The sequence below is a fragment of the Osmerus eperlanus genome, chromosome 25 (assembly GCF_963692335.1).
Source record: "Osmerus eperlanus chromosome 25, fOsmEpe2.1, whole genome shotgun sequence".
Lineage (NCBI taxonomy): Eukaryota > Metazoa > Chordata > Actinopteri > Osmeriformes > Osmeridae > Osmerus > Osmerus eperlanus.
The window spans coordinates 6,347,187-6,371,883 of NC_085042.1; the positions used below are offsets into that span (position 1 = coordinate 6,347,187).

General features: G+C 52.6%; 2 protein-coding genes across 2 annotated transcripts in view; both read left to right on the top strand.

Annotated features, from left to right (window-relative positions):
• The window catches only part of kat6a (K(lysine) acetyltransferase 6A), a 25,874-nt gene extending 13,896 nt beyond the window's left edge, over nucleotides 1-11,978 (top strand). The window contains exons 2-10 of the mRNA XM_062452145.1: nucleotides 957-1,072; nucleotides 1,461-1,602; nucleotides 2,908-3,069; nucleotides 3,493-3,586; nucleotides 4,211-4,442; nucleotides 4,854-5,025; nucleotides 5,132-5,794; nucleotides 5,925-6,189; nucleotides 6,313-11,978. Coding sequence (XP_062308129.1) covers nucleotides 957-1,072; nucleotides 1,461-1,602; nucleotides 2,908-3,069; nucleotides 3,493-3,586; nucleotides 4,211-4,442; nucleotides 4,854-5,025; nucleotides 5,132-5,794; nucleotides 5,925-6,189; nucleotides 6,313-9,545 — 5,079 coding nt within the window. The 3' untranslated portion in view covers nucleotides 9,546-11,978. The remainder of the gene's footprint in view (nucleotides 1-956; nucleotides 1,073-1,460; nucleotides 1,603-2,907; nucleotides 3,070-3,492; nucleotides 3,587-4,210; nucleotides 4,443-4,853; nucleotides 5,026-5,131; nucleotides 5,795-5,924; nucleotides 6,190-6,312) is intronic.
• A 487-nt stretch (nucleotides 11,979-12,465) lies between these two features.
• ap3m2 (adaptor related protein complex 3 subunit mu 2) lies at nucleotides 12,466-17,576 on the top strand. The gene is made up of 9 exons (XM_062451760.1): nucleotides 12,466-12,584; nucleotides 13,108-13,392; nucleotides 13,547-13,718; nucleotides 13,924-14,061; nucleotides 14,628-14,713; nucleotides 14,812-14,945; nucleotides 15,723-15,930; nucleotides 16,059-16,203; nucleotides 17,060-17,576. The coding sequence occupies exons 2-9, from the start codon at nucleotides 13,120-13,122 to the stop codon at nucleotides 17,158-17,160; spliced, it is 1,257 nt and encodes a 418-aa protein (XP_062307744.1). The 5' UTR covers nucleotides 12,466-12,584; nucleotides 13,108-13,119; the 3' UTR covers nucleotides 17,161-17,576.
• The last annotated feature ends 7,121 nt before the right edge of the window (nucleotides 17,577-24,697 follow it).

The window sequence follows — 24,697 nt, forward strand, 5'->3', positions numbered from 1 at the left end:
AGGGAGGGAGGGAGGTGTCTCTACAGGGAGGGAGGGAGGGAGGTGTCTCTACAGGTAGGGAGGGAGGGAGGTGTCTCTACAGGGAGGGAGGGAGGGAGGTGTCTCTACAGGTAGGGAGGGAGGGAGGTGTCTCTACAGGGAGGGAGGGAGGGAGGTGTCTCTACAGGTAGGGAGGGAGGGAGGTGTCTCTACAGGTAGGGAGGGAGGGAGGGAGGTGTCTCTACAGGGAGGGAGGGAGGTGTCTCTACAGGTAGGTAGGGAGGGAGGTGGCTCGGGAGCCATCCAGAGAATTTAAAGAAAGACATTCATCGGTATTTCCAGTGTTGAAAGAGTTTAAGGGTAAAGGTTTGTGCGAAGTGTGTGTGTTAGGGTTAGCATGCTATGTGTGTGTGTGTTAGGGTTAGCATGCTATGTGTGTGTGTGTTAGGGTTAGCATGCTATGTGTGTGTGTGTTAGGGTTAGCATGCTATGTGTGTGTGTGTTAGGGTTAGCATGCTATGTGTGTGTGTGTTAGGGTTAGCATGCTATGTGTGTGTGTGTGTGTGTGTGTGTTAGGGTTAGCATGCTGTGTGTGTGTGTTTGTGTGTGTTAGGGTTAGCATGCTATGTGTGTGTGTGTTAGGGTTAGCATGCTATGCGTGTTAAGAGCCTTGTGGCAGATGCTGCGAGTTTAAACTCAAAACAGACCACCGTACTACTAGTAATCCTCTCTGTTTGTGTGTGTCTGGTTGTGTGTGTGTGTGTGTGTGTGTGTGTGGTGGCGTGTGATGCTCTGTGGGAGCTGGTAGGCTGGGTTAAGCAGGGGCCAGTAATCCTTGGTGTGTAATCTGTCTGTCTGCCCTGTAGCATCTTAATCCACTGTAGAAAGCCTTGACTTGGCCTTAGATCTTAAACCTGACAACCCCCTCTCATATTTGTCTGTCTCCCTCTCCCTCCCTTTCCCCTCCCCCCTAACAGAAAGTGGGAGTGACGGGCCCTCCAGACCCTCAGATGCGCTGTCCGTCAGTCATAGAGTTTGGGAAGTTTGAGATCCAGACGTGGTACTCATCTCCGTACCCCCAAGAGTACAGCAGGTACACACACACACACACACACACACACACTCCACCACAGGGAGAGAGCAGGCTTGGGTTTCTCTCTGTGTCTCTCTCTCTCTCTCTCTCTCTCTGTCTCTCTGTCTCTCTGTCTCTGTGTCTGTGTCTCTCTCTGTGTGTCTCACACTCTCTCTGTGTGTGTGTCTCTCTCTGTCTCTATCTCTGTCTCTCTCTCTATCTCTGTCTCTCTCTCTATCTCTGTCTCACACTCTCTGTGTGTGTCTCTCTGTCTCTCTCTCTCTCTCTCTCTCTCTCTCTCTCTCTCTCTCTCTCTCTCTCTCTCTCTCTCTCTCTCTCTCTCTCTCTCTCTCTCTCTCTCTCTCTCTGTGTCTCTCTCTCACTGTCTATCTCCCCTCCACCCCCACAGGCTGCCTAAACTCTACCTGTGTGAGTTCTGTCTGCGCTACATGAAGAGCCGCAGCATCCTCTACCAGCACATGCGCAAGTGCAGCTGGTTCCACCCGCCGGCCAATGAGATCTACCGGAAGGACAACGTCTCTGTGTTCGAGGTAGGAGAGGACGGAAGGGAGGAGGGGAGTGTGAGAGAGCAAGAGAGAGAGAAAGTGTGTGTGTGTGTGTGTGTGTTTGAGAGAGAGAGTGACAAAGGGAGTGTGAAAAGGAAGAGAGGCCACCGTGCCACAAACCACTCTTCCCCGTCCACTTCCTCTCCAAGCCACTTCCTGTTTGGTGTCACTGTCTTGTCGAATACTTCCTGTTTATGTCCTCTGGAGCCAGTATGAAGGCAACTCCTCCCTTCAGAACCACAACGCGTTCACTTAGCAGGCTCACACAAGGAGTAGTATACCGGGGGGAATTAAACCTGCAATCTCCTTGATCTATAGTCATGCTCTTCCACTGAGCCATACCCCTGCCTGAAATAGTCTTCCAAGTGTTTAGAAGCTAGTACCTGCTGAAGGGCACTGGCCCGCAGCTCTGAGAAGTGTGTGTGTGTGTGTGTGGGACAGACTGGATGGCATCTGCAGCTCCTATTTCACCGTGTCTGCAGCCTGTCCTCACTCTGCTCCCCAGGAGAATAGCTGGGATGTCTGGCCCACTGCCAAACTTTCCACCCCCCCACCTCTTTATCTCCCTCCTTTTTTCTTCTGTCTCCATCTCTCTCTTTCCATTTCCCTGTCTCGTCTCTCTCTCTCCCTCCCGCTCTCCATCTCTCTCATGTAACAGAGTGAGGTGGAGACCAGTGTCTGTATTGTCTGAGTCTTTTAGAGCAGCCTGCCTTCCCTCATCCCACGAGTGTCTGTGTCAGAGCGCCACACTGGCCGAGTCACGTTAGAAACCAAGTGTTGAAACCAGGCGGGTGGGGGTGGGGGGGGGCTGGTGTGGGGAGGGCTTATGGTGGGGGCTGGGGGGGGGGCTGGTGGTGTGGGGGGTGTGGGGGGTGTGGGGGGTGTGGGGGGGCTGGTGTGGGGAGGGCTTATGGTGGGGGCTGGGGGGGGGGGCTGGTTGTGTGTGTGGGGGGGGGGCTGGTGGTGTGGGGGCTGGGGGGGGGGTCTGGTGTGGGGAGGGCTTATGGTGGGGGCTGGTGGTGTGTGTGGGGGGGGCTGGTGGTGTGTGGGGGGGGCTGGTGGTGTGGGGGGGGGCTGGTGGTGTGGGGGGGGGGGCTGGTGGTGTGTGTGGGGGGGGCTGGTGGTGTGGGGGGGGGGCTGGTGGTGTGGGGGGGGGGGCTGGTGGTGTGTGTGGGGGGGGCTGGTGAAGTGGGCTGGGGGTGAAGCTGGGCAGATGCAGGCTGTGCTTGATGCAGGCTGTGCTCGATGCAGCTGGACTCACCTCTGTGTCGTGCTGCGTTTCCTCCCCAGGTGGACGGGAACATCAGTACCATCTACTGTCAGAACCTCTGCCTACTGGCCAAGCTGTTCCTGGACCACAAGACGCTGTACTACGACGTGGAGCCCTTCCTGTTCTACGTGCTCACCCAGAACGACAGCAAGGGCTGCCACCTGGTCGGCTACTTCTCCAAGGTACGGCGAGCCGGCAGGGTCAAACCTCACCCCCCCAGGAGGTGTCTCCTGTCAGATCTTCGTTCTGTTTTTTCACGTCAAAAAAAGAGACTGAAAAAACTGACTTGGTTACCTCCTGTGTGTGTGTCTGTCTGTCTGTCAGAGCTATTTTTGTTGCTCAGAATCTTCCAGAATGCGGATATGAGTGCAGTGATGCGTGCGGCGCTAGCTGTCACTGCCGTGCACGCATGCAGGTGTTCCGCTTAATATGCGCGCTGGCTGCCAAAACACAGCAATTAGGAGAGAGACCAGCTCTCACACACACACACACACACACACGGTCTCCTGTGTGATCGCAGCCCTTTTCTCCAAGTACCTCTCCATGCCTCGGCTCTCCTGCCGGGATGTGTGTGTTCACGGGTGTGTTTGTGTGTGTGTCTCTAGGAGAAGCACTGTCAACAGAAGTACAACGTGTCCTGTATCATGATCCTGCCTCAGTACCAGCGCCAGGGCTACGGGAGGTTCCTCATCGACTTCAGTAAGACCCTGCCAACTCTAACCGTGCTAACCTTGCTAATCCTACACCTGCTAACCCTGGCCTTAGCCCTGCTAACCCTGCTAATCCTACACCTGCTAACCCTTAGCCCTGCCAACCCTAACCATGCTAGCCCTGCTAACCCTGCTAATCCTACACCTGCTAACCATAGCCTTAGCCCTGCTAACCCTAACCCTGCTAACCCTAGCCCTGCCTTCCCTGCTGCCCCCTAAGTGCTCCTTACTCCTAGGCTGGTCCCCTCCCCCTGCCCCCTTTCAGTCTCAGAAATTGAACTACTTGTGGGATTTAAACTAGACGTAGCCTCCTAATCACTATTGCTTAAGTAGTTGAGTTCCTGGGCGGATGGCGAGGAAATGGGATCGATCCGCTGGCTGGCTGGCAGGCTGGCAGGCATTAGACCCTCTAGTAGTAAGACTGGAGGTGTGAACTGGAGATGGTTATAGAGGAATGTTAACTCCGGTAGCTGGACGAGGGTGTGAGAGGGGTAAAGCAGGGCTTAAGCACTTGACTCATGCCACATCTCTCTTCTCTTTCTCTCTCACGCGCTTCCTTTCTATTCCCCACCCCCTGTCTCTTTCTCTCTTCCCCCCCCCCCCCTTCTTCCAGGCTACCTCCTCTCTAAGAGGGAGGGACAGCCGGGCTCCCCTGAGAAGCCCCTGTCCGACCTGGGCCGCCTGTCCTACATGGCCTACTGGCGCAGCGTGGTGCTGGAGTGTCTCCACGAGGTCCGCGACCGGCAGCTCACCATCCGCCGCCTCAGCAAGATCACGGGCATCTGTCCTCAGGACATAACCACCAGCCTGGAGCACCTGGGCATGCTGGAGCAGCAGGGGGACAGGTGAGGGAGGGAGGGGGCAGGGAGGACACACACACACGTACACACACACACACACACACACACGTACACACACGTACACACTCGTACACACACTCACGCACTCGCTTTCAGGCTTACTCACAGATGTGCCTCAGTGTGCCTCAGTGCCTAGGGAGTCAGGTGGCTGAGCGGTTAGAGAATCGGGCTAGTAATCAGAAGGTCGCTGGTTCGATTCCCGGCCGTGTCAAATGACGTTGTGTCCTTGGGCAAGGCACTTCACCCTACTTGCCTCGGGGGAATGTCCCTGTACTTACTGTAAGTCGCTCTGGATAAGAGCGTCTGCTAAATGACTAAATGTAAATGTAAATATGCCTCAAAACGGTGCTATGTACGCCGTTTTGTCGACCCTCACTGTCTCTGTCCGGCTTATAGGCTGGTGATGGTGCGGAGGGAGAAGCTGGTGTCCACCCACATGGCCCGCCTGCAGGCGCGGCCACGGCAGCTAGAGGTGGTGCCCGACTGCCTGCGCTGGACGCCCGTCATCGTCACCAACACGGTGGTGTCGGACGAGGAGGAGGAGGGAGAGGAGGGCAACAGCAAGGAGGTGAGGAAGGGGGCCGAGCCCGTCTCCTGTCAAATCACTTAAGGGTCGTTACTGTAGTCCGTGCCGGGGGGGTGGTGTGTGTTGAACGTGTCGTTTGTGTTTGCAGGAGCAGGTGAAAGCCAGCCACAAGCTGTCCCCTCTGTCCTGGCACATGAGCGAAGAGACGGAGAAGGAGATGAAGTGCTTCCCAGGGTTCCCCGCCAGCCAGAGCTCCCCGGCCTCCTCCCCCGTCCGCTGCCCCCCGCCCGTCCCCGCCCCCTGGCCCCCTCCCCCCGCCAACGGCGAGCGCAGGGGCCGGGGGCGCCCCCCCAAGAACTGGCCCTGGGGCAAGGTGAAGGACAGCCCCCGGGAGAGGGGGAGGCCCCCCAAGATGAGGGCGGCGGCCGAGGAGGACAAACGTGAGGGGGGGGCCAAGACCACCACGTCCTCCCCAGGCAGCCCCCCAGCCCTGTTCTCCCTTGACAGGCAGGCCGACGGCACGGGCGTCCGCTCCCTGGAGATGCCCCGGCACCCCGCAGTACCACCCCCTCGCAGCAGAGGGCGCCCTCCCCGAAAGAAGCGAGGCCCCAAGCCCAGGCTTAGTGACGAGTCCCGGGGGGACGGCCTCCCCCAGCTACCCCTGGCTCCCCGGCTCAGCGACCCTGCGCCGGTCAGACGGAGCTGCTTCAGCGAGAGCAGCGAGGAAGAGGACGAGGAGGACGAGGACGATGAGAGGAGGACTCGCTCCCCTCCCATCCTCACCAAGCCCGCCATGGGCCTCAAATGCAAGGTGAGAAACAGTCACCCTGTTTACTTACAGGCCGGTTCGAAATGAATCTGTTTGATAACATTCCTTTTTTTTTGTGTGTGTGTGCATAATTAAAATTTGTGTCGTCCCCCCCCCCCCCTTCTCTTCCCAGAAGCCTTTGCGAAAGCGGCGCATGCGCCCACGCAGCCATCCCCACAGCAGCGTCGTCACGGAGACCATCTCCGAGACCACGGAGGTTCTGGACGAGCCCTTCGCAGACTCGGACCAGGAGAGGACCATGCCCCGGCTGGAGGAGGAGACCCCGCTGGGGCACCACCCCCTCCGCCGCTACCTGCCCGCCCGCCACGCCCTGAGACACGGGGAAGCCACGCCCAAGAGAGCCCGCCGCTCCCACCTCACGGAGTCGGAGGAGGACGGTGAGTTGAGAGGGCTTGTGTGGGGGGCTTGTGAGAGAGTGTTTTGTTTTGTTGGGCAAAACTGGGCATTCTGTTTACGCCGTGCCTAACTGTTCTTTATGTCTGTCTGTCTGTCCCCCTCAGAAACCACCCCTGTCCTGAAGGCGGCCTCCACTTTGTCAGCGGCCCCTGGGGACCCCCCCAAGACGGACCCAGACACTCCCGTCAAGAAGAAGAAAGGCTGGCCCAAGGGCAAGAGCCGCAAGCCCATGCACTGGAAGCAGCGCCCAGGGCCGAATCCAGGCAGCGGCGCCGGCGGCCAGGGGACAGGGGACAGGAGTCTGGCCCAGTCAGGGGAGCCCCAGCCGGCCAAGATCAAGATGAAGCCTGGGCGAAAGCCCCGGAGCTGGTACCTGCAGCGGGCCCAGGAGGAGGCGGAGAGGCTGGAGCAGGAGAGAGGAGGGGAGAAGCCCATCGGGGCCCCGGACGACCGGGCCGGCAAGAGGCCCCTCCGGACGCCGGCCGCGGACGACATCAGCAAGCGCAAAGACTCTGACGAGGAAGAGGACTACCTCCCCAAACCCGTGGAGCCCAAGATCCCCAAGAGGCGGGGGCGGCCGCCCAAGAACCCCGCCCTCCGCCAGCCCCTCCCCAAGCCCCCCCCGGCGTCCGAGCCAGACGAGGAGGAGGACGACGAGGCGGAGCGGGAGATGGGCTGGGGCGAGGACAAGCCCAGCCGGCCCCCGCCCAGACCCCTGCTGTCCGCCTCCGCCGGGCCCAGGGCCCCCCCGCCCAGGGTCGACCCCGACCTGGCGGAGAGGGAGGAGGAGGACGAGGAGAGGGAGGAGGACGAGGGCGCCGGCAGGAGGATGGCTGCCATGGCGGGCTCGGGGAGCCGGCGCAGCGACGACCACGACGCCGACGACGAGGGCGACGGCCACCTGGAGGACAAGAGCGCCGCCGGCGCCGGCGGCAACAAGAAGAGGCGGAGCCAGGACTCGGAGGACGATGAGGAGGACGAGGAGGAGGAGGAGGAGGCGGCCTCGCCCGCCACCTCGCCGCCCGTCAAGGAGGAGCCCCAGGGCGGCGAGGCTTTTTTAGAGCTGCAGGGCAGCGCGGCGGCGGGCCGGGACTACGTCAGCAAGAGGGAGGAGGACGAGGAGGAGGAGGAAGAGGCAGAGGAGCAGCCCCCGGAGGCCAAGTGCCGGCCGGCGGCGGTGCAGGACGAGAGGCGGAGGCGGGAGCAGGAGGAGTCGGCGGCGGCGGCGGCGGCCGTGGAGACGGTCACGGTCATCTCGGTGGCCTCGGAGCCCGTCGAGCTGCCGCCCCTGATCCCGGAGGACAAGGCCGTCACCCTGCTGATCGAGCCCCAGCACCCCCACGCGCACCCCCACCAGCAGCACCCCGACTTCAAGGAGGAGCTGGCCCACCACCCCCACCACCACCACCACCCCCACCACCACAGCAGCAACGAGCTGGACCTGGAGACCATGCAGGCGGTCCAGTCCCTGACCCAAGGCGAGGCCCAGGACGAGGAGGCCGAGGCCCACGGGGCCTACCAGGACTGTGAGGAGACCCTGGCCGCCTGCCGCACCCTCCAGAGCTACAGGGAGCCGGAAGAGGAGGCACTGGCCCTGGTGGAGGAGTGCGGGGCGTCCCAGCACAGCAGCCCCCTGCCCAACCCGCCCATGCCGCCCTTACCCAGCCAGTCGGTGCGCTCCGTCAACAGCCCGGGCCTCGCTCCCGGGGTGCTGGGCGAGCCGGGGCAGGGCCAGCGGGGCGGGACTCCCGGCCCCGCGGGGGGAGGCGGAGGGGGAGGCGGCTACACCCAGATCACCCCGGAGCACCCCAGCTCCCTGTCGGCCCCCTCCCAGCAGAACATGGAGACGAGCCCCATGATGGACGTGCCGTCTGTGTCGGACCACTCACAGCAGGTGGTGGACAGCGGCTTCAGCGACCTGGGCAGCATCGAGAGCACCACGGAGAACTACGACAACCCCAGCAGCTACGACTCCACCATGGGAGGGGGGGGCAACGGCGGGGGGAACGGCGGGGGGATGGCGGCGGCGGCGGCGGCCTCTTCCTCGTCGGTCGTCTCCTCCTCCTCCAGCTCGGCCGCGCCCTCCTCCGCCTCCTCCCAGGCCAGCAGCTGCTCCTTCGTGCCCGCCCCCGGCATCACCTCCCCCAGCGGCCCCGGCGTGGCCTCCCAGATGTCCATGGGCAGCTGCAGCCACATCCAGCAAGGGGGCCCGGGCCAGAACAGCGGGCCGGGGGGCAACGGCGGCCCGCAGCCCCCACCGCCCCCTCCCCCGTCCGCCAACGCGCCCGGCTGCGGGATCAAGTCCTCGCAGGGCTGCGTGATCGAGCGCTCGCCCGGCGCCGGCCAGCAGCCCCAGAAGAAGGTGCCCCAGCAGGCCCCGGCCCCCCAGCCCCCGCCCTCGGCCCCCCCTCCCCCGCCCCAGCAGCAACAGCAGCAGCCCCTGTCGCAGTGTAGCATGGGCAACGGCTTCTCCTCCACGCCCATGATCATGGAGATCCCAGACAGCGCGGGCGGCGGCGGGGGCGGCCGGAGCCTGTACGAGCGGATGGGCCAGGACTTTGGCGCCGGGGGCTACGCCCAGCCCTCGGCCACCTTCAGCCTGGCCAAGCTCCAGCAGCTCACCAACACCATCATGGACCCCCACGCCATGCCCTACTCCCACTCCCCCTCCGTCACCTCCTACGCCACCAGCGTGTCCCTGTCCAACCCAGGCCTGGCCCAGCTGGCCCCCTCCCCCCACCCGCCCCAGGGCCAGTCCACCATGACCCCGCCCCCCAACCTCAGCTCTGGCTCCATGAACCTGGGCTCCCTGCAGCTGCAGTGCAACATGCCCACCGCCAACATCAGCCTGGCGCCTCCCCCGCACACGCAGCGGCTGCAGGGCCAGATGGCCACGGTGAAGGGCCACATCGCCATCCGCTCCAAGGCCACCCAGCAGCTGGCCCCCTCCCCCCACCAGCAGCAGCTGTACGGGCGCAGCTCCGGGGCCGTGGCCATGCAGGGCTCCCCCCGCACCCTGGCCGTGCAGCGCGGCATGATGCCCAACCTCATGCCCACGCCGGCCGCCTACAACTCCATGAACATGAACCCGCTCAACGCCATGTCGGCCGGCTACCGCATGCCGCAGCCCATGATGAACAGCGGTTACCACGGGAACCCGCCCTACATGAACCAGCCAGCCCAGTACCCCATGCAGATGCAGATGGGCATGATGGGAGGCCAGGGGTACCCGCAGCAGCCTATGCAGCCCAATCACCACGGCAACATGATGTACACGAGCACCCCGCACCACAGCTACGCCGGCGTGCCCAAGCAGTCACCGTACATGAGCAGATGAGCTCCACCCCGATCACATCGGAGAGAGAGAGGGAGAGAGAGAGAGAGAGAGAGAGAGAGAGAGAGAGAGGGAGAGAGAGAGAGAGAGAGGGAGAGAGAGACAGACGGGCCTAACCCGACACACTGATCCTCTGGGTCCTGTCTATCACTTGTATTCACCCTCTCCGAAAGCCCTAACCGGCGCCTGAGGGAGAGAGGAAAAAAAGACGGACTTCCCGGGTTTCCTGTTTTGAATTGTTGTTAATTTTGTTCCGTTCAGTTGGACTTAGTTTCCCAGCCCCCCTCCAAGAGCTGGCTGTGCAAGGGAGAAGGGGCTGGGAGGACTGGGGGGGTATGTGGACATGGACCTCTGGGATGAGCTGCCGCTGCGGTCAGACCCTGTCCCGGCTACGTGCTGGTGCCAGGGCCTCCTTCACTGCGTTGATCCCCCCCCCCCCCCCAGAGCTCAGGAGGTGAGGGGGGAGGAAGAGGAGGAGGAGGAGGTGGAAGAGGAGGAGGAGGGACTTGAGGACGGACTTCGGAGGACATGTTCAACGGATAAAGGAAAAACGAAATGGTTAACTGAATATATATTCAACCATGCACACAATCTTTTAATTGACATAGGAAGCCTTACCTTAAAAAAAGAGACAATGATTATAATTGTAGATGGCCTTTTTTTTTTTTTTTTTATGATTGCGAAACTTTCGTTGTTTGTTTTCATCTCGACGACCGTGGAAAATACTTGTGTGCAGTCCAAACTATCTATGCTTTGGTCTTTATATGTGTGGCATACTGGAATGATGATTCAGTCTTTCCAATAACACTTAAACACACACACACATACACACATTCTCAAGTACACACACACGCACACCTCCGTTTCCGCTTGGTGAGCCAAGGCGTTACTTGCGTAGGAGTAAAGTTGGGCCTTAAGGAAATAGCAGGACAGGTCCGCAGTCTGTCTTCCTCGTAGAGCGGTGTGTATCAGCACCCAGAACCTGCGCGGTGACCCTAGAGGTCAGGGGGTCACGGCGCACACACGTACGTCCACGATAAAACAAGTAGCATTGTTTACCCCCGATCACAGGGCCACAGTATAAAGCGCAGTTGTGAAACATTTTTTTTTCGATGTAAATATTCTGGTACTTCCCTCTGGACAGTCCCCCGACGACTCCCCCTAGTGGCAGGTGAGGGTCATCGCGGCGCTCAGCTGTTCAGTCACACTCCAGACTGAGGTTGTATAAACGTCAGCCCACGTAATTGACTGTCTACTGGACATGCGGAAAGACATTTCTGGAGACCATACTCACTGCTTTAAGGAATATCAGCTTTTTGAAGCTGGACCCCCCCCACTTCATTAAGTGTTAATGACCCCCCCCCCGAGAGGTCAAGGCATCCTGTGTGAATGGTGTTTTCTGTTAAACTGGTGTTGTTTTGTGCGCCTGCGCGCTCCATTGACTGGTGTTGGGATATTGACCGTCATGCCCCAAACTGTTGGTCGATGCCTCACCCAGTGCATTGTGAGCTGGCCCTCACGCACACACACGCACACACACATGCAGGTGAAAAGGTAGGGTGCCCTGCATGTGGTCAGAATGGTTCCAGTACCATGCTGGGAGTAGAGGAAACCCAGTTGCTATTGTATTCCAGTATTCAAGTCAAAGGAGGAAACTTTTTTTCTTACAGACCAGACTTTTCATATTTTATTTGTGTAAATTGTTTTTATTTCTTTTTTCTTTCAGTTTTTCTCTGAATTTTATCAGACTGGGCAGCTTTCTTTTATGACACAAGCTGACTCTTTTTGACTTTAGAAAACCTATTGTAGAGAAAATGTTTTTTCTATAATATAAAAAGGAAATTCTGACATTGATATTGGTACTGTCATTTTTTTCACTTCAGTTTCAGGAAAAAACAATACATATTTTTTAGCTCGACTTGGGTAATATTATTAAGAAATTCAAAACAACAAAAAAATTACCACTCACTTTTAGTGAATTTAAGATGCCTTTAACCTCTCCATTCCATCTCATCTCTAGATTTTTCTATCTTTGTGTAGTATATTAATGCTATTTTAAAACAAAAGGAAAAAACAGATATCTAAAGGTCACTTAGAGTTCTTTTCTTTTGTTTTGATCTGTGTGTGTATAGGATGACTTCCTTACATTTAAGAGGCATGTAAAAATGAGCTCAGTATATTTCTGTCTGTTTATATCGCTTCCCTTTTTGTATCCTTTGTAATTGTACATGGTGAGTTGTAAGCTAAGAGAGAGCTCAAAATAAAGAGAGGAATGGGGCTTGGCGCACTGTGAAGGTTGGTTGCGTCCAGCTGCCTCTGCTCTTCTTTGTCCCTGTATGTATTTACATTTATTTGTTTTTTTTCTTTCTTAGCAAGTACTTTTAAAGAACTCTGTACATTTTAACATAAAACAAAAATAAATTATGTTGAGCCATTTATGTTTTCATTGAATTTTTTTTAAACTCTTCTGTCTCAATTAATGGTCCATGGTCAAAAAATCCGAATGTACCTTCTTATTAAATATTTTTTTGACTATTATAAATGGTCATTCTAATCATAAGCGCAATCTATAAACTCATGAATAATGTAAATATGCATGGTTTATCACTACAGCAACGTACGATACATCAGAAATACTGTGGATAGTATATATATATAATGAAATTAAACCTATTGTGAGTTGATGTGCTATCCGCAAAATGTACCCACACAAGATGAAAACGGATGCTCGCCCCGCACATTGCCTTGACACAAAATGTCAGACACGATCTTGTCGTTGAGCCAATCGATGTAAAGATTCGGCTGGTGTTTACTGGTCGCTGTCCAATAACTGAGAAGTATCACGTCCTGGTGGTCACATACTTCCGTATCAGGTACCAATGGGTGGTATGGGGAGGCGGGCATTACAGTGCTTTTATTACATGTGATAGGCTAAGCTCTGTGTCGGTTTCCCATTATTGACTCCACCTAACGGGGAAGAAACGACGGTCTATAATCTTTCATTGAGAAAAGGCGAGACAAATACTTCCCATATAGTCCACGGTGAGTAGATACGATTAGATAAAGTAATAGTCGTAATTGATAACAACATTGAACGTTTTTGATATTGCATCTATGTATGACGAGGCTTTGCCACTCCTGTCACAAGACTACCGTGTGAGGGGAGGAGGGGTTAGATGCTCGGAGGTTAGAACCGTCCTGATGCAGGCCTCCAGTTTCCCTTTTAAAAATGTTCACTGTCGCTAGCTAGCAACCAGTAAGTTGTATTTCACTAAGGTTGGCGTCATATATGTAGTAAGGTGCACCTAGAAAACCAGTATACCTCTGCCGAACCTGATCGCTTGGCCGTATGTTGAGTAAGCTGAATGAATTGGTGTCACCTTACTTCCATGACACTTATCCCATGTCCCCCCTCACTTTACTGTGCATGGCTGTTTTTTCCACCGTACTCAGGTACGAGGTAGTATAATCTCAAACAAATCTCATCATGCCCTGTTGATAGTAAAATAGTGCGGCGTATGACTTATTAAGGCTCGCTGAATGAGGCTGTTGTATCTTGCCTCAGCCTACAGCAACAATGATCCACAGTCTCTTCCTCGTCAACTCTTCGGGGGACATATTCCTGGAGAAGCACTGGAAGAGCGTTGTGAGTCGCTCCGTATGCGACTATTTCTTCGAAGCGCAAGAGCGCGCCAGCGAGCCCGAGAACGTGCCGCCGGTGATCCCCACTCCCCACCACTACCTCATCAGCGTGCTCAGGCACCGCATCTACTTTGTGGCCGTCATTCAGAGCGAGGTGCCTCCTCTCTTCGTCATCGAGTTCCTGCATAGAGTGGTCGACACGTTCCAGGTTTGTGCGCAAATCCTCCAAACTTCCTCGAACCCACCCTCCGTCACTTACGCCAATGTTCCTGTGTTCACCCTCATGCTCCATAACACTGAACTCACACCCTGACAACAAACGTCCCTCCTTGTCTCTTCATCATCTTTGTTCCCCTCCTCAGGACTATTTCGGAGTGTGTACCGAGGCAGCCATCAAGGACAATGTGGTGGTGGTCTATGAGCTGCTGGAGGAGATGCTGGATAATGGCTTCCCGCTAGCCACCGAGTCCAACATCCTCAAAGAGCTCATCAAGCCTCCAACCATCCTCCGCACTGTGGTCAACACCATCACAGGTACTGTGCCTTTACACACACACACACACACACACACACACACACTCATGGTGTAACACATTCACTGTCGATCACCCCCCCCCCCCCCCCCCGCAGGGTTACACTCTCTTGGTCCACACACTCACACACACTTTGGTTTCGCAAAGTTCTCCTTCATGACTCGTGTGAGCGTCCCTGCTGATGTGCTTCCTCTGCGGTCTGGCAGGCAGCACCAACGTGGGGGAGCAGCTGCCCACCGGCCAGCTGTCTGTGGTGCCGTGGCGTCGCACGGGGGTGAAGTACACCAACAACGAGGCCTACTTCGATGTGGTGGAGGAGATCGACGCCATCATCGACAAGTCAGGTAGGCCAGCCGTGGCTCAGGGTGGCCCACGGGGCGGGCTACTAGCCAGGAAACACGGCCACCATCGGACTGCTTCCCTCCCTACTCCCTCTCTTCCCATCCTGTACTTCCTACTCAATTTCTCACTCACTCTTGCTCACTGTTTGTTTTTATACTTTTTCCCTTCCCTTCCCTGTACTCTCTCCTCTCACCTTTTCTCCTCTCTCTGTCTCTGTCTCTCTCTCTCTCTCTCTCTCTCTCTCTCTCTCTCTCTCTCTCTCTCTCTCTCTCTCTCTCTCTCTCTCTCTCTCTCTTTCCCTTCCCTGTACTCTCTCCTTCTCTCACCTTTTCTCCTCTCTCTGTCTCTGTCTCTCTGTCTCTCTCTCTCTCTCTCTCTCTCTCTCTCTCTCTCTCTCTCTCTCTCTCTCTCTCTCTCTCTCTCTCTCTCTCTCTCTCTCTCTCTCTCTCTCTCTCTCTCTCTCTCTCTCTCTCTCTCTCTCTTTCCCTTCCCTGTACTCTCTCCTTCTCTCACCTTTTCTCCTCTCTCTGTCTCTCTCTCTCTGTCTCTCTCTCTCGTGCGTTCACAGGCTCCACGATCACAGCAGAGATCCAGGGAGTGATTGACGCCTGCGTCAAGCTGACAGGCATGCCTGACCTCACTCTCTCATTCATGGTGAGTGTCTCCCTCTCGCCGCCAGTTGCACCTCGACACGATGTGCTGTCAGCCATGTTGGATTCAGTAAAGTAACAGGTGCTCCCGTCCGTTCCCAGAACCCCCGGCTGCTGGATGATGTCAGCTTCCACCCGTGCGTGCGGTTCAAGCGCTGGGAAGCCGAGAGGATCCTATCCTTCATTCCCCCGGACGGAAACTTCCGCCTGCTCTCCTATCATGTCAGCTCCCAGAAGTCAGTCTAACCCTCTCTGCCCAGTCTACCAACCCTAACCCCCCGTTTACCAACCCTAACTCCCCCTCCACCCAGCATAACACCCCTGTCCCCTCAACCTACCTTAAACCCGCCCTGCCAACCCTAACCGCCCCCTCAACCTTCTCCACCAACCCTAACCCCTACGCCCATTCCGCTAACCCGAACTTAACACGACTAAATGTGTGTGCGCAAGGCACATCACTCCTCAAACCCAACAGCTCTTAACATTGGGTGTCCACCCAGCTATGTCAACAAAGGACGTCAATGCATATTAACATTGCAGCTGAGTTTTAAGTCCCAGTGCGGTAGTCGGAGGGAATGGTGTGTTAGGTGGCGTGGAACATAAATGTGTGTAGTACAGAAACAAAGTAGTTCCTGCACCTTCTCATGTTTACATCCAGTGATTCCCCTAGGTTTACTTTTTTTGTGATCTGGCGCTATATAAATTTTTTTTTAAAAGGCGCCCCCCTAATATAATGGTAGGGGAAACACTGACATCAATTCATTTGGTTGATCGTAATCCAGCTGTAAGAGTTGTTGCTGGTTACCCTCCCTTGATTACTTAAACCTCCACACACGCGCCAACCTCTTCAACATTCTGTTCATTTATCAGATGCTGTCATCTGAGGCGAAGTACACAAAGTGCATGTAGAAAGTCCAGCCGATAATCAAGGATCAGAGGCGCATTATTGGGGTCTGTGTTCACTGACCGCATCTCACAGCAACATTGACCGTCCCTGCTTGTCCGCCCCTCAGTCTGGTGGCCATCCCGGTGTACATCAAGCACAACATCTCGTTCCGAGAGGGCAGCTCCCAGGGCCGCTTCGAGCTGACCCTGGGGCCTAAGCAGACCATGGGGAAGTCTGTGGAGTCTGTCCTGGTCACCAGCCAGCTGCCCCGCGGCGTCCTCAACACCAACCTCAACGCTTCCCAAGGAACCTTCACGTTTGACCCCGTCACCAAGGTACCGCGTGTGTGTGTGTGTGTGTGTGTGTGGGCATGGCAGTGTGGACGGCTTGCAGAACACATTTGCTAACATGTAAGCTCAAATCCTTTTGTAACAACATGTTTCATTTGTTTTTTCCCCCTCAGCTATTGTCGTGGGATGTGGGTAAGATCAACCCTCAGAAGCTCCCCAGTCTCAAGGGTTCCATGAGCCTGCAGGCTGGAGCTTCCAAACCAGACGAGAACCCCACCATCAACATCCAGCTGAAGATCCAGCAGATGGCCATCTCAGGTACTACCCCTGCTCCTGCCACACACACACTCACTCTTACACACTCACTTACACACTCTCACTCACTCTCACAGACGCTGCTTATACACACACACACACACACACAGACGCTGTAAATATACACACACAGAGATGCTGCACAGACACGCAGACACACATACACAGGGTCAGGGTGTATACACACAGGGTGTATACGGTACACAAGGTGTATACACACAGGGTATACACACAGGGTATACATTCAGCTCAATCGTGTGTGTCCTCAGCTGACTGTCACATGACTGGCCCACTGTACTGCTGTAATCTAATATTTCGGCACTAGGTGGCACAAACGTACCCAAACAGAGGTCCTAAAACCGCCAAGAGTCATTCGAGACTTGATCTAACAAGCCTGCTCACATCACATGAATTGTGATGTGAGCTATCTGTCGCCAGTTAGCTTTGTCATTTTCCTTATCGATTTATTTTCTTTTTTTTCTTTCACCTTTTGCCCTTGTGAGAGCGCGAGTATTCCACTGCCCCTCTTACTTTCCACTCGTCCCAGATCATTCCAAACCCTGCTGCCTCTCTGTCTCTCTCTCCTCCCCCCCCCCCCACTGGTCAGTTTACAGCTCCCAGAAGTCAGTCTAACCCTCTCTGCCCAGTCTACCAACCCTAACCCCAAGAGTCACACCCTAACCCCCTGTCACATGACTGGCCCACTGTACTGCTGTAATCTAATATTTCGGCACTAGGTGGCACAAACGTACCCAAACAGAGGTCCTAAAACCGCCAAGAGTCATTCGAGACTTGATCTAACAAGCCTGCTCACATCACATGAATTGATCCATTGTTTCTTTGTTCTGTTCTTGTGTAGGACTGAAGGTCAATCGGTTGGATATGTACGGGGAGAAGTACAAACCTTTCAAAGGCATCAAGTACATGACCAAGGCCGGCAAGTTCCAGGTTCGAACATAGAACCTCTGACCCAACCACTACGATAAGAGAAGATGGGGGTGGAGGTGTGTGGGGGCTATGAGATATAAGGATGAGTTATGATGGGGACAGACCCTGTGTTTATGCATTTCAGGATTTATCCACACTAAACGTGTGGACTTGTACAGATGGGTGAGCATTCACCCCCGAGTCATTTGCACAGTCGAATGTGCACAGATGTAACGGTAACAGTGTCACTCTGAAATGGGTCTGTCGCCAGTTAGCTTTGTCATTTTTCTTATCGATTTATTTTCTTTTTTTTCTTTCACCTTTTGCCCTTGTGAGAGCGCGAGTATTCCACTGCCCCTCTCACTTTCCACTCGTCCCAGATCATTCCAAACCCTGCTGCCTCTCTGTCTCTCTCTCCTCCCCCCCTGCACACCGCCCCCCCCCCCCCCCTCCCCACTGGTCAGTTTACAGCTCTCTCTCTTGCTCATCTCTCTGTCCATTCCTGCTCACGTCCATCTCTGTCTGCCTTTCACACTGGCCTCCTGTGCGCCGGCCTGGGAGAACATGTCATGAAGCGTGTTCCCTCTTGCATCGCGTGTGACCACAACCCCCGGTATCTAAGTGAGCCTCCAGCACAGAGTGAGACGCTTGAAGTGTGTGTGAGGTTGTGTGTGTTTCTCTGTTGTAGGTTCCGTGACGGTTTTATTGACACATTTTATTCATCTGTATTTAATTTTGCTTTTTGCTTTTTTTTTTTTTTTTTTTTTACTTTACTATTATTTATTGACCCGATCAATGACTAAATAAGTGAGTCCACTTATCATATCTTGTTGCATAAGGCTATGGTACTGTTTATTCATAGATCTTTGCTGAATCATTTAAATTCTGCATTCATACTATAAAATGCGCTGTATTTTAAAGCACTCCCCCAAAGCTTTAGTTTGAAACCATGAAAACGATAAATCTCATCCAGTCCTCCATGTCCCTGGCCCTGGACTGCTTCTCTCCTGTGTTCATCTCTGCTGTGTTCATCTATACTGACATGATGTTGCACTACCTGTCTCTCATACTGCAGTGGCATGTACCTATACCAAGAATGTTAAGAGGTTTGTATTTGTGTTTTCAGCTTTAGTTTATGTTTGACAGGTTACTTTCAAGTGAATTGTACAATGTTATTGAAATAAAAAGGAGTTTGAAGTGATAAACGGAATCGCATTTGTGGCAACGCTTTAATTGCAGGTTGCATTAACTACCGTTTAACTACAAAGCAATAGCTATCAGAGTTAGCGGTTCTGATGTATGTCGTTACACTTCTTGACGGTTTAGCGGCTGAAAGGTTGGGCTTGCCGGAGGTAAGTTGATATTAAAATTGATCTTGTTTTGGTTACCCAACCTTCAACTGCCCCTTCACAACACCCACTTCCTCGTCAGCCCCCTCCTTATAGGCTAAACTGTGTATTATCTTTCTGTAATAACCTGCACTGTAAACCTAAACAGCTATTTCTACCTACCACAATGTTTTCTTGTAGGTATTGCTATGTAGTTACATGTCAGTAATTACAACCTTATTATTATAAGGTTTTTATTGTATTCATTAGTTTTATAGACCGTCTATCAACGTAGCGCATGCATAGTCAACATGTGTGTGTGTGTGTGTCACGTGTGAGATTAATTGAGTTATATTAATACATTTTTATATATCAAATATTAAATGTAGAGGTAATTAACCTTTACTAATAGATATGTACGATACCTTCCGAGACACAAAAAAAGGCTGCTAGAAATGAATGCCTTCACGTCAGTGGTGGTGGTGTTACGGGTAACCCTCTCGATCCACCGATCTTATCGAACTCCACTCCGTAATTTGCTGATCACTTTAACCTCGGCAACGTTAACGTGTTCTTCGTCTTTTTCCTCCTCTACTTTTAACTGTAACCAGACCTCAGACCTTCGGCTAGATATAGGTGGGAAAAGTGTGTCAATGTTATAGGCAATTGTGCATTATTTTCTGAAATGTTTTTTTGAGTTATTCCTTTCCACCTGAGTCTTCTAGATATTTTCTATATATTCAATCATAAAACTATTTCCAATAACTTTCGTAATCTTCAGCAGGATACTTTTCAGCAGTGTTTCTTCTTTTTTAACTTTTTAATTTGAAGTTGTAAAAAAGCGAAGACATTAACATCCTCTCGTCTGTCTTGGTATGTATTATCTTATTTTTCTAAGGAGAAATTTCTTCAACTCCTTGTGGATGTTATTTAAATGCATTCCAGCAGGTATACAGTCATGTCAGCGGATTTGTGAATGTCTATTCCATCTAGCGAAAGTGGGTATTTTGTCAGCAGTAAAACAATTAGTAAACGTCTACACATTGGCCATCTTTACAGTTCTCAATAGCTGTGACTTCACACCTGAACTAATAGATGTGTATTGTGCGAGCTACTGTTTGCTAGATAAAGGAATTTGTGTTAATGTGGCCCTAATGACACATTGTTGTGTATTGGTTTATCTGATGATTTTTAACTATTATCCTTTGATCACTGTTCGTGTCTATCTAACTCCCCGGGGTGTTGTTGTGAAACTTCAGGGGGTCTTCCTTATTTGTTGTTTTCCCTTAGTAGGCTACTAACCATAAACGGCGGGCTCGTGTCAAGGTATGCACGAGGCTAACGTGTAGATACCGGTATAATAACGGGCGTATAACGTAATGTGTTGCTGCATTGGCGCGAGTTAAAGCACCCGGTATAATAGGATGAATAAGCCACGTGCTTGTTGGAAAAGTATTGCTGCTGAGCGCGTGGGGCAAAGTTCCATTATCTCTACTCAGAGTTGAATGCGGCAGGCGATCACTTTTTAAGTCTAGTAGACTAAACTCAGCATAAATGAATGATGAAGTTGAGTTTTCCTTTTAAAGCTATTTCAATAGCTTGATGATTGTCATTGTAATCACGTTTATGGAGCACCTTTTTTGTTGGCCAAAATCTAACATAAATGGGTCTATACCTCGATCTGTTATAATGTTCCAATTCAAATATCTAACTTTCTTTTTCAAAGTTTAGAAAGTAGTTAATTGATGAATGGGCTAAAAGACCCACAACAATGGTGCGAACCATTTCTCTCACTATTGATCCGCTTGTCTGGTAGTAGAAGTAAATATATAGTGACAGCCTTATCACTAAATATGCCTATACCTTTAACTCACGGACATTTGTTTAGTTTGGGTCTCCAGTTGGGGATGTCCAGTAAGGCATTTATGCTGTGCAGCCTGCTAAAGGCAGTATGTTCAGAGATAAAATGCTTAATCAGTATACTGAGAGCCGTGGACAAACCCATGAGAACGAATAGGTTTGTCGAGAAAAAAAGAAAGAAAACCTTTTCCGTTTATTGACGGTCGACTAGTCTTTGAATGCTGAACAAAGAGTGTGGTCGCGGGCATCAACGAAACCCCATTCTCTCATTCAGAGGCCAAACAAAGCCCCCTCCTCGAGGGAACTCGCCTTTAGGACTCTGCATCTTCTCAAACTCCTCACGTAGGTCCAGGATATCGACCCAACCCCAACCCGACATCTGTTAATGAACGTTCAAGTCAGAGACACATAAATATAATGCTTACAAATGTGTTCAAATGCGATTAGATCCCATCATGTCTAATGTGTTTAATTTTTCAATTTCTTGCCTCTTTTCATAGCTTAATCCTCCTGATAAAAATACAAAAATAGAAAACGTTTATCCAACTAACGTTGCTTGTCTGTTATCGCGACTCTTTCAGAGGTATTCCTGATACGCTGTGCAGGCGATGCCATGGCTTCTCGTTCCCCGGTCATCCAGCCCTGGCTGTGGTGCTCCCCAGTCCGTCCCTCTGGGTAGCTCCGAAAGATGCTTCACAGGCCCTCTGTGACTACTGTGACCCGCCACACCTGTTAGGAGGCCCGCCAGCAACATGACAGACTAACCCCCCCCCCCCGAGGCTCGAAGCCTTCCTCTCAGCCTGAACACTCGACGCCTCCCCCCCTCCTGCACCAGCCCTCTCCGACCACACAGCTCCAACGCCTCTCCTCGACACTGCCCAGTCCTGAGTGTGTCCCCCCAGGGTTCCCCGCCATGCGCAAGGCCAGGGCGGTGCCAGCCCCGCCGCCCAGGGACGTGTATGAATTCTCGCTCGACGGTGAAGAGGCTCAGGTGTACCTGAGGGCAAAAACCCTGGAGGGGGAGTCTCCCCTCTCCGAGTACATCCAGCACGAGCACAGGCACGGGGGTCTGTACTCCCTGCCCCCCCTGAAGGAGCCGGATTCCCCCGCCGGGGTCACGGCGTCCCAGAAGAAGAAGAGGAAGAGGTGCGGGGCATGCGTGCCCTGCCTGCGCCGGGAGAACTGCGGCGCCTGTAGCAACTGTGAGAACCGCAAGGTGGGCCATCAGATCTGCAAGCTGCGCAAGTGCGAGCAGCTGAAGAAGAGGAACGGGAAATGGGAGGTGAGTGAGCCGGAAACTTCCGGATGTGCTTGTGTGTCACGGTCCTATGTTGTCGTTTTGTTTTACACAAGCTCTACCGCTGAGCTTACACCCAAACCCCATTTCATCACAACGTACAGAGTTCGTGAATGTCCCAATGTATTGGCATGACAGACAAGGTGTCACTTGGTTCTGATTCTGATTCTGCAGTCGTTGTTACTTCTTGGCTTTTGTCTTACATTTGACATCTCGTTTGAAGATGCATATGTCTGCTTGTTGATGACTGGCCGCCTCTTTCCTCTGTTACTCCACCTGAAAGCGCTGACTGGATCCACCCTTGACATTCCTGTACTGTCATGTTGTGACATGTACCTTCCTCGGCTGAAGGAAAGGGATGCTTCCCTCTAACCACAAATATACTGTACCTTACCGTAGCCTTCCCATCTCAGCCTCATGTTGTATCAATAGTTCTCTGCTTTAGCAATGGTAGGGTGCTCTATGATGTAGTTATCTTACCAGCCTAACTTAGAGTTAGCAATACTGTGTAGCAGTTACTCGGTCTCTGCTGGCCCTGGGCAACAGGGTAAACCAGCTTTGAGAATCACTTAGCAGAAAGGTCCTGGCCGTTTGTCATGACTGTCATCAAGGTCAGGGGGACAGTGACACCCTGTGCGTGTATGTGTGTGTGTTTGTGGGTGGGTGTGTATCTGTGTGTGTGTGTGTGTGTGTACATAGTACAGGCAAAAATGCAAAAGGTGATTTATCACACAGGAAAAGTAAGTAAACCTGTTTATGTGGTCACATTGCAGGTTTTACCTGAGCTGTTTGCGTGTGGGTCATGATTCAAACTGGTGCATTACTCAGCAAATCACAAAAACAAAAAGCTATATGTTTCAAGCAACAATCCTGTTTGCAATCACTAAAAATCAAATGCTTATGGTGAAAAATAATGGCCTGTTTGCCATTAGCTAACAAACACAAGTGGAGAGAATTCCTCTCTCTCTCTCTCTCTCCCCCCCCCTTTCTCAGCTGCCTCTGTGTGGTCAGTCCTGACCCTCGAAGCTCCACGCTGGAACGCTGCTGTGGGGGTTGACCTTAGGCCAGGGTCAGGGCAGGCAGGCAGGATGGGGGAGGGGTGGAGGTGTATGTGCACGCTTGTGTGTGTTGGTGTGTGCACACGTGCAGGGATATGTGTTTGTTGTGGAGGGGGGAGGGGCAGGGGGTTTAGAGAAGGAGGACACAAAGAATGTAAATAAATAGTCTGGTGTGGAGGGAGGACTCAGGAAAAATGAGGCTAGCAGGGAAGGGCTTCACTTTTGGCCTTTCTTCTCCCCTCTCTCCCTCCTCCCTTTCCCTCCCTCTCTTTCCTCCCTTCCTTCCTTGCCTCCCCGTGTTTTTAGATGACAAGATTAGAGGAGGAGGTGACATGTAGGAATCTACTTTGGGACACGGGACCTCCTGAAGCACACAGGTCAGAAGAGTTCATCACAGGAAACCTGGACATTCGCCTGGCCTGGCTTGGCCTGGCCTTATAGTTCCTGCCTTGTCACTAGACAAGGTCACCCTTTATTTATTTTTCATGCACTGTAGGACAGGTATACAGGTTTAAGGCTTTGTCTAGTTCACCCAACAGTTACCAACAGTTTACAGCTGATACATAATTAACTTTCATGCCTCATTACAGAACAGGATAAGTGGATTGAGTAATTGGCCCAATTAAAATCTCGTAAAGCCTGGCTTTAATGAATGAGATGAACACAGGAGACATACACATATGATGATGTAGGGATACTATACCAGACAGTGAGTTGTACATGTATGTTGTTAAGAAGCGCAGTGGTGCTCATGACCCTGGTTGAACTCTGACAGGCAGAAATGGCACGTCTCAGGGCTGGATCTGAAGACACCAGATAAGAAGCTAAATGCTTCCTTTTAGTTTCTAGAAAGGTCGAGCCAGCCACGAGAGATTCTATCAGATTGACACGATCGTTTCGTTGACAGGATGAGGGTTGAATGGTTGTTGGTTTGAACCTGTGTACCCATCTCCCCCCCCCCCATCACCTCCAAACCTGAGAATGAGAGAAGATGCGAGGGGGACAAGTGAAGTAGAGGGAGATAGAGAGCGTGTGCTGGTACTGTGGACATGACTGTGTGTGGTGGAGGTTTAGTGAGAAAAACAAGTAGGACGCAGGGTGGGGAGTATCGTGCTCGAGCCAGATCCACACTGTACTCTAGTAGCCGACTCTGTGGTGGCTGATCGGTGACGCCATCTATCAGACCCCCTCCCCCACCCTCTCCTTGCCTCCCCACTGACCTCTGACCTTTGAGTGGGCTCACCATCCGAGTCCCCATCGCCCTGGCAACCACATCCCAGCAAACCAACAGACCTTTCCCTTAACACAGTTGAGAGGAACACACTCACCCACACACACCCAGCATTCTAAAGCATGTGCTTTTTCTTTTAGTACGTAACGCAGTTGCCCGTACAAAGTACGTAGTGTATCATGCAGGATGCATACAGATGGAATTTGAATCTTTCAAATGTTTTTTATTTTAATTTTTATAAACTCTACACTATTAGACACAACAGGCACAAGGCTGGTTGCCATGTGTACAGTAGTCTATCAAATCAAATCAAATTAATTTGTATAGCCCTTTTTACACGCAAGCATGTCACAGAGGGCTTCACATACGCCCATAGAACCCCTCAACCAGTCTATGCATGGGGACTAACTGTAGATCACGATGGAAGGATGCAGAGCAGGGCAGGCTGGGGGCTGCCACAATCAGCCTCTATTTCCGCTTACTGCAGTTCCCATCTTTGATCACAAGGTGCTATAATGAACCCACCAGTGAATACAAAGCACTGAGGTCTCCTGCCCCTCGATTGCCCAATACCCCAAAACTGAGACTGAATCCCTGAAATTACAATTTTAACTTTCATATATATGATTGTTTGAACGCTAGTTTGATTAATTGATTTCACAGAAACTAGATCATATTTAATGTAAATTCACTGCTCCCTCTTTTTTTTGACCCCTAGATACATCCTTTGTGTTTTAGTATTACATTTACATTTAGTCATTTAGCAGACGCTCTTATCCAGAGCGACTTACAGTAA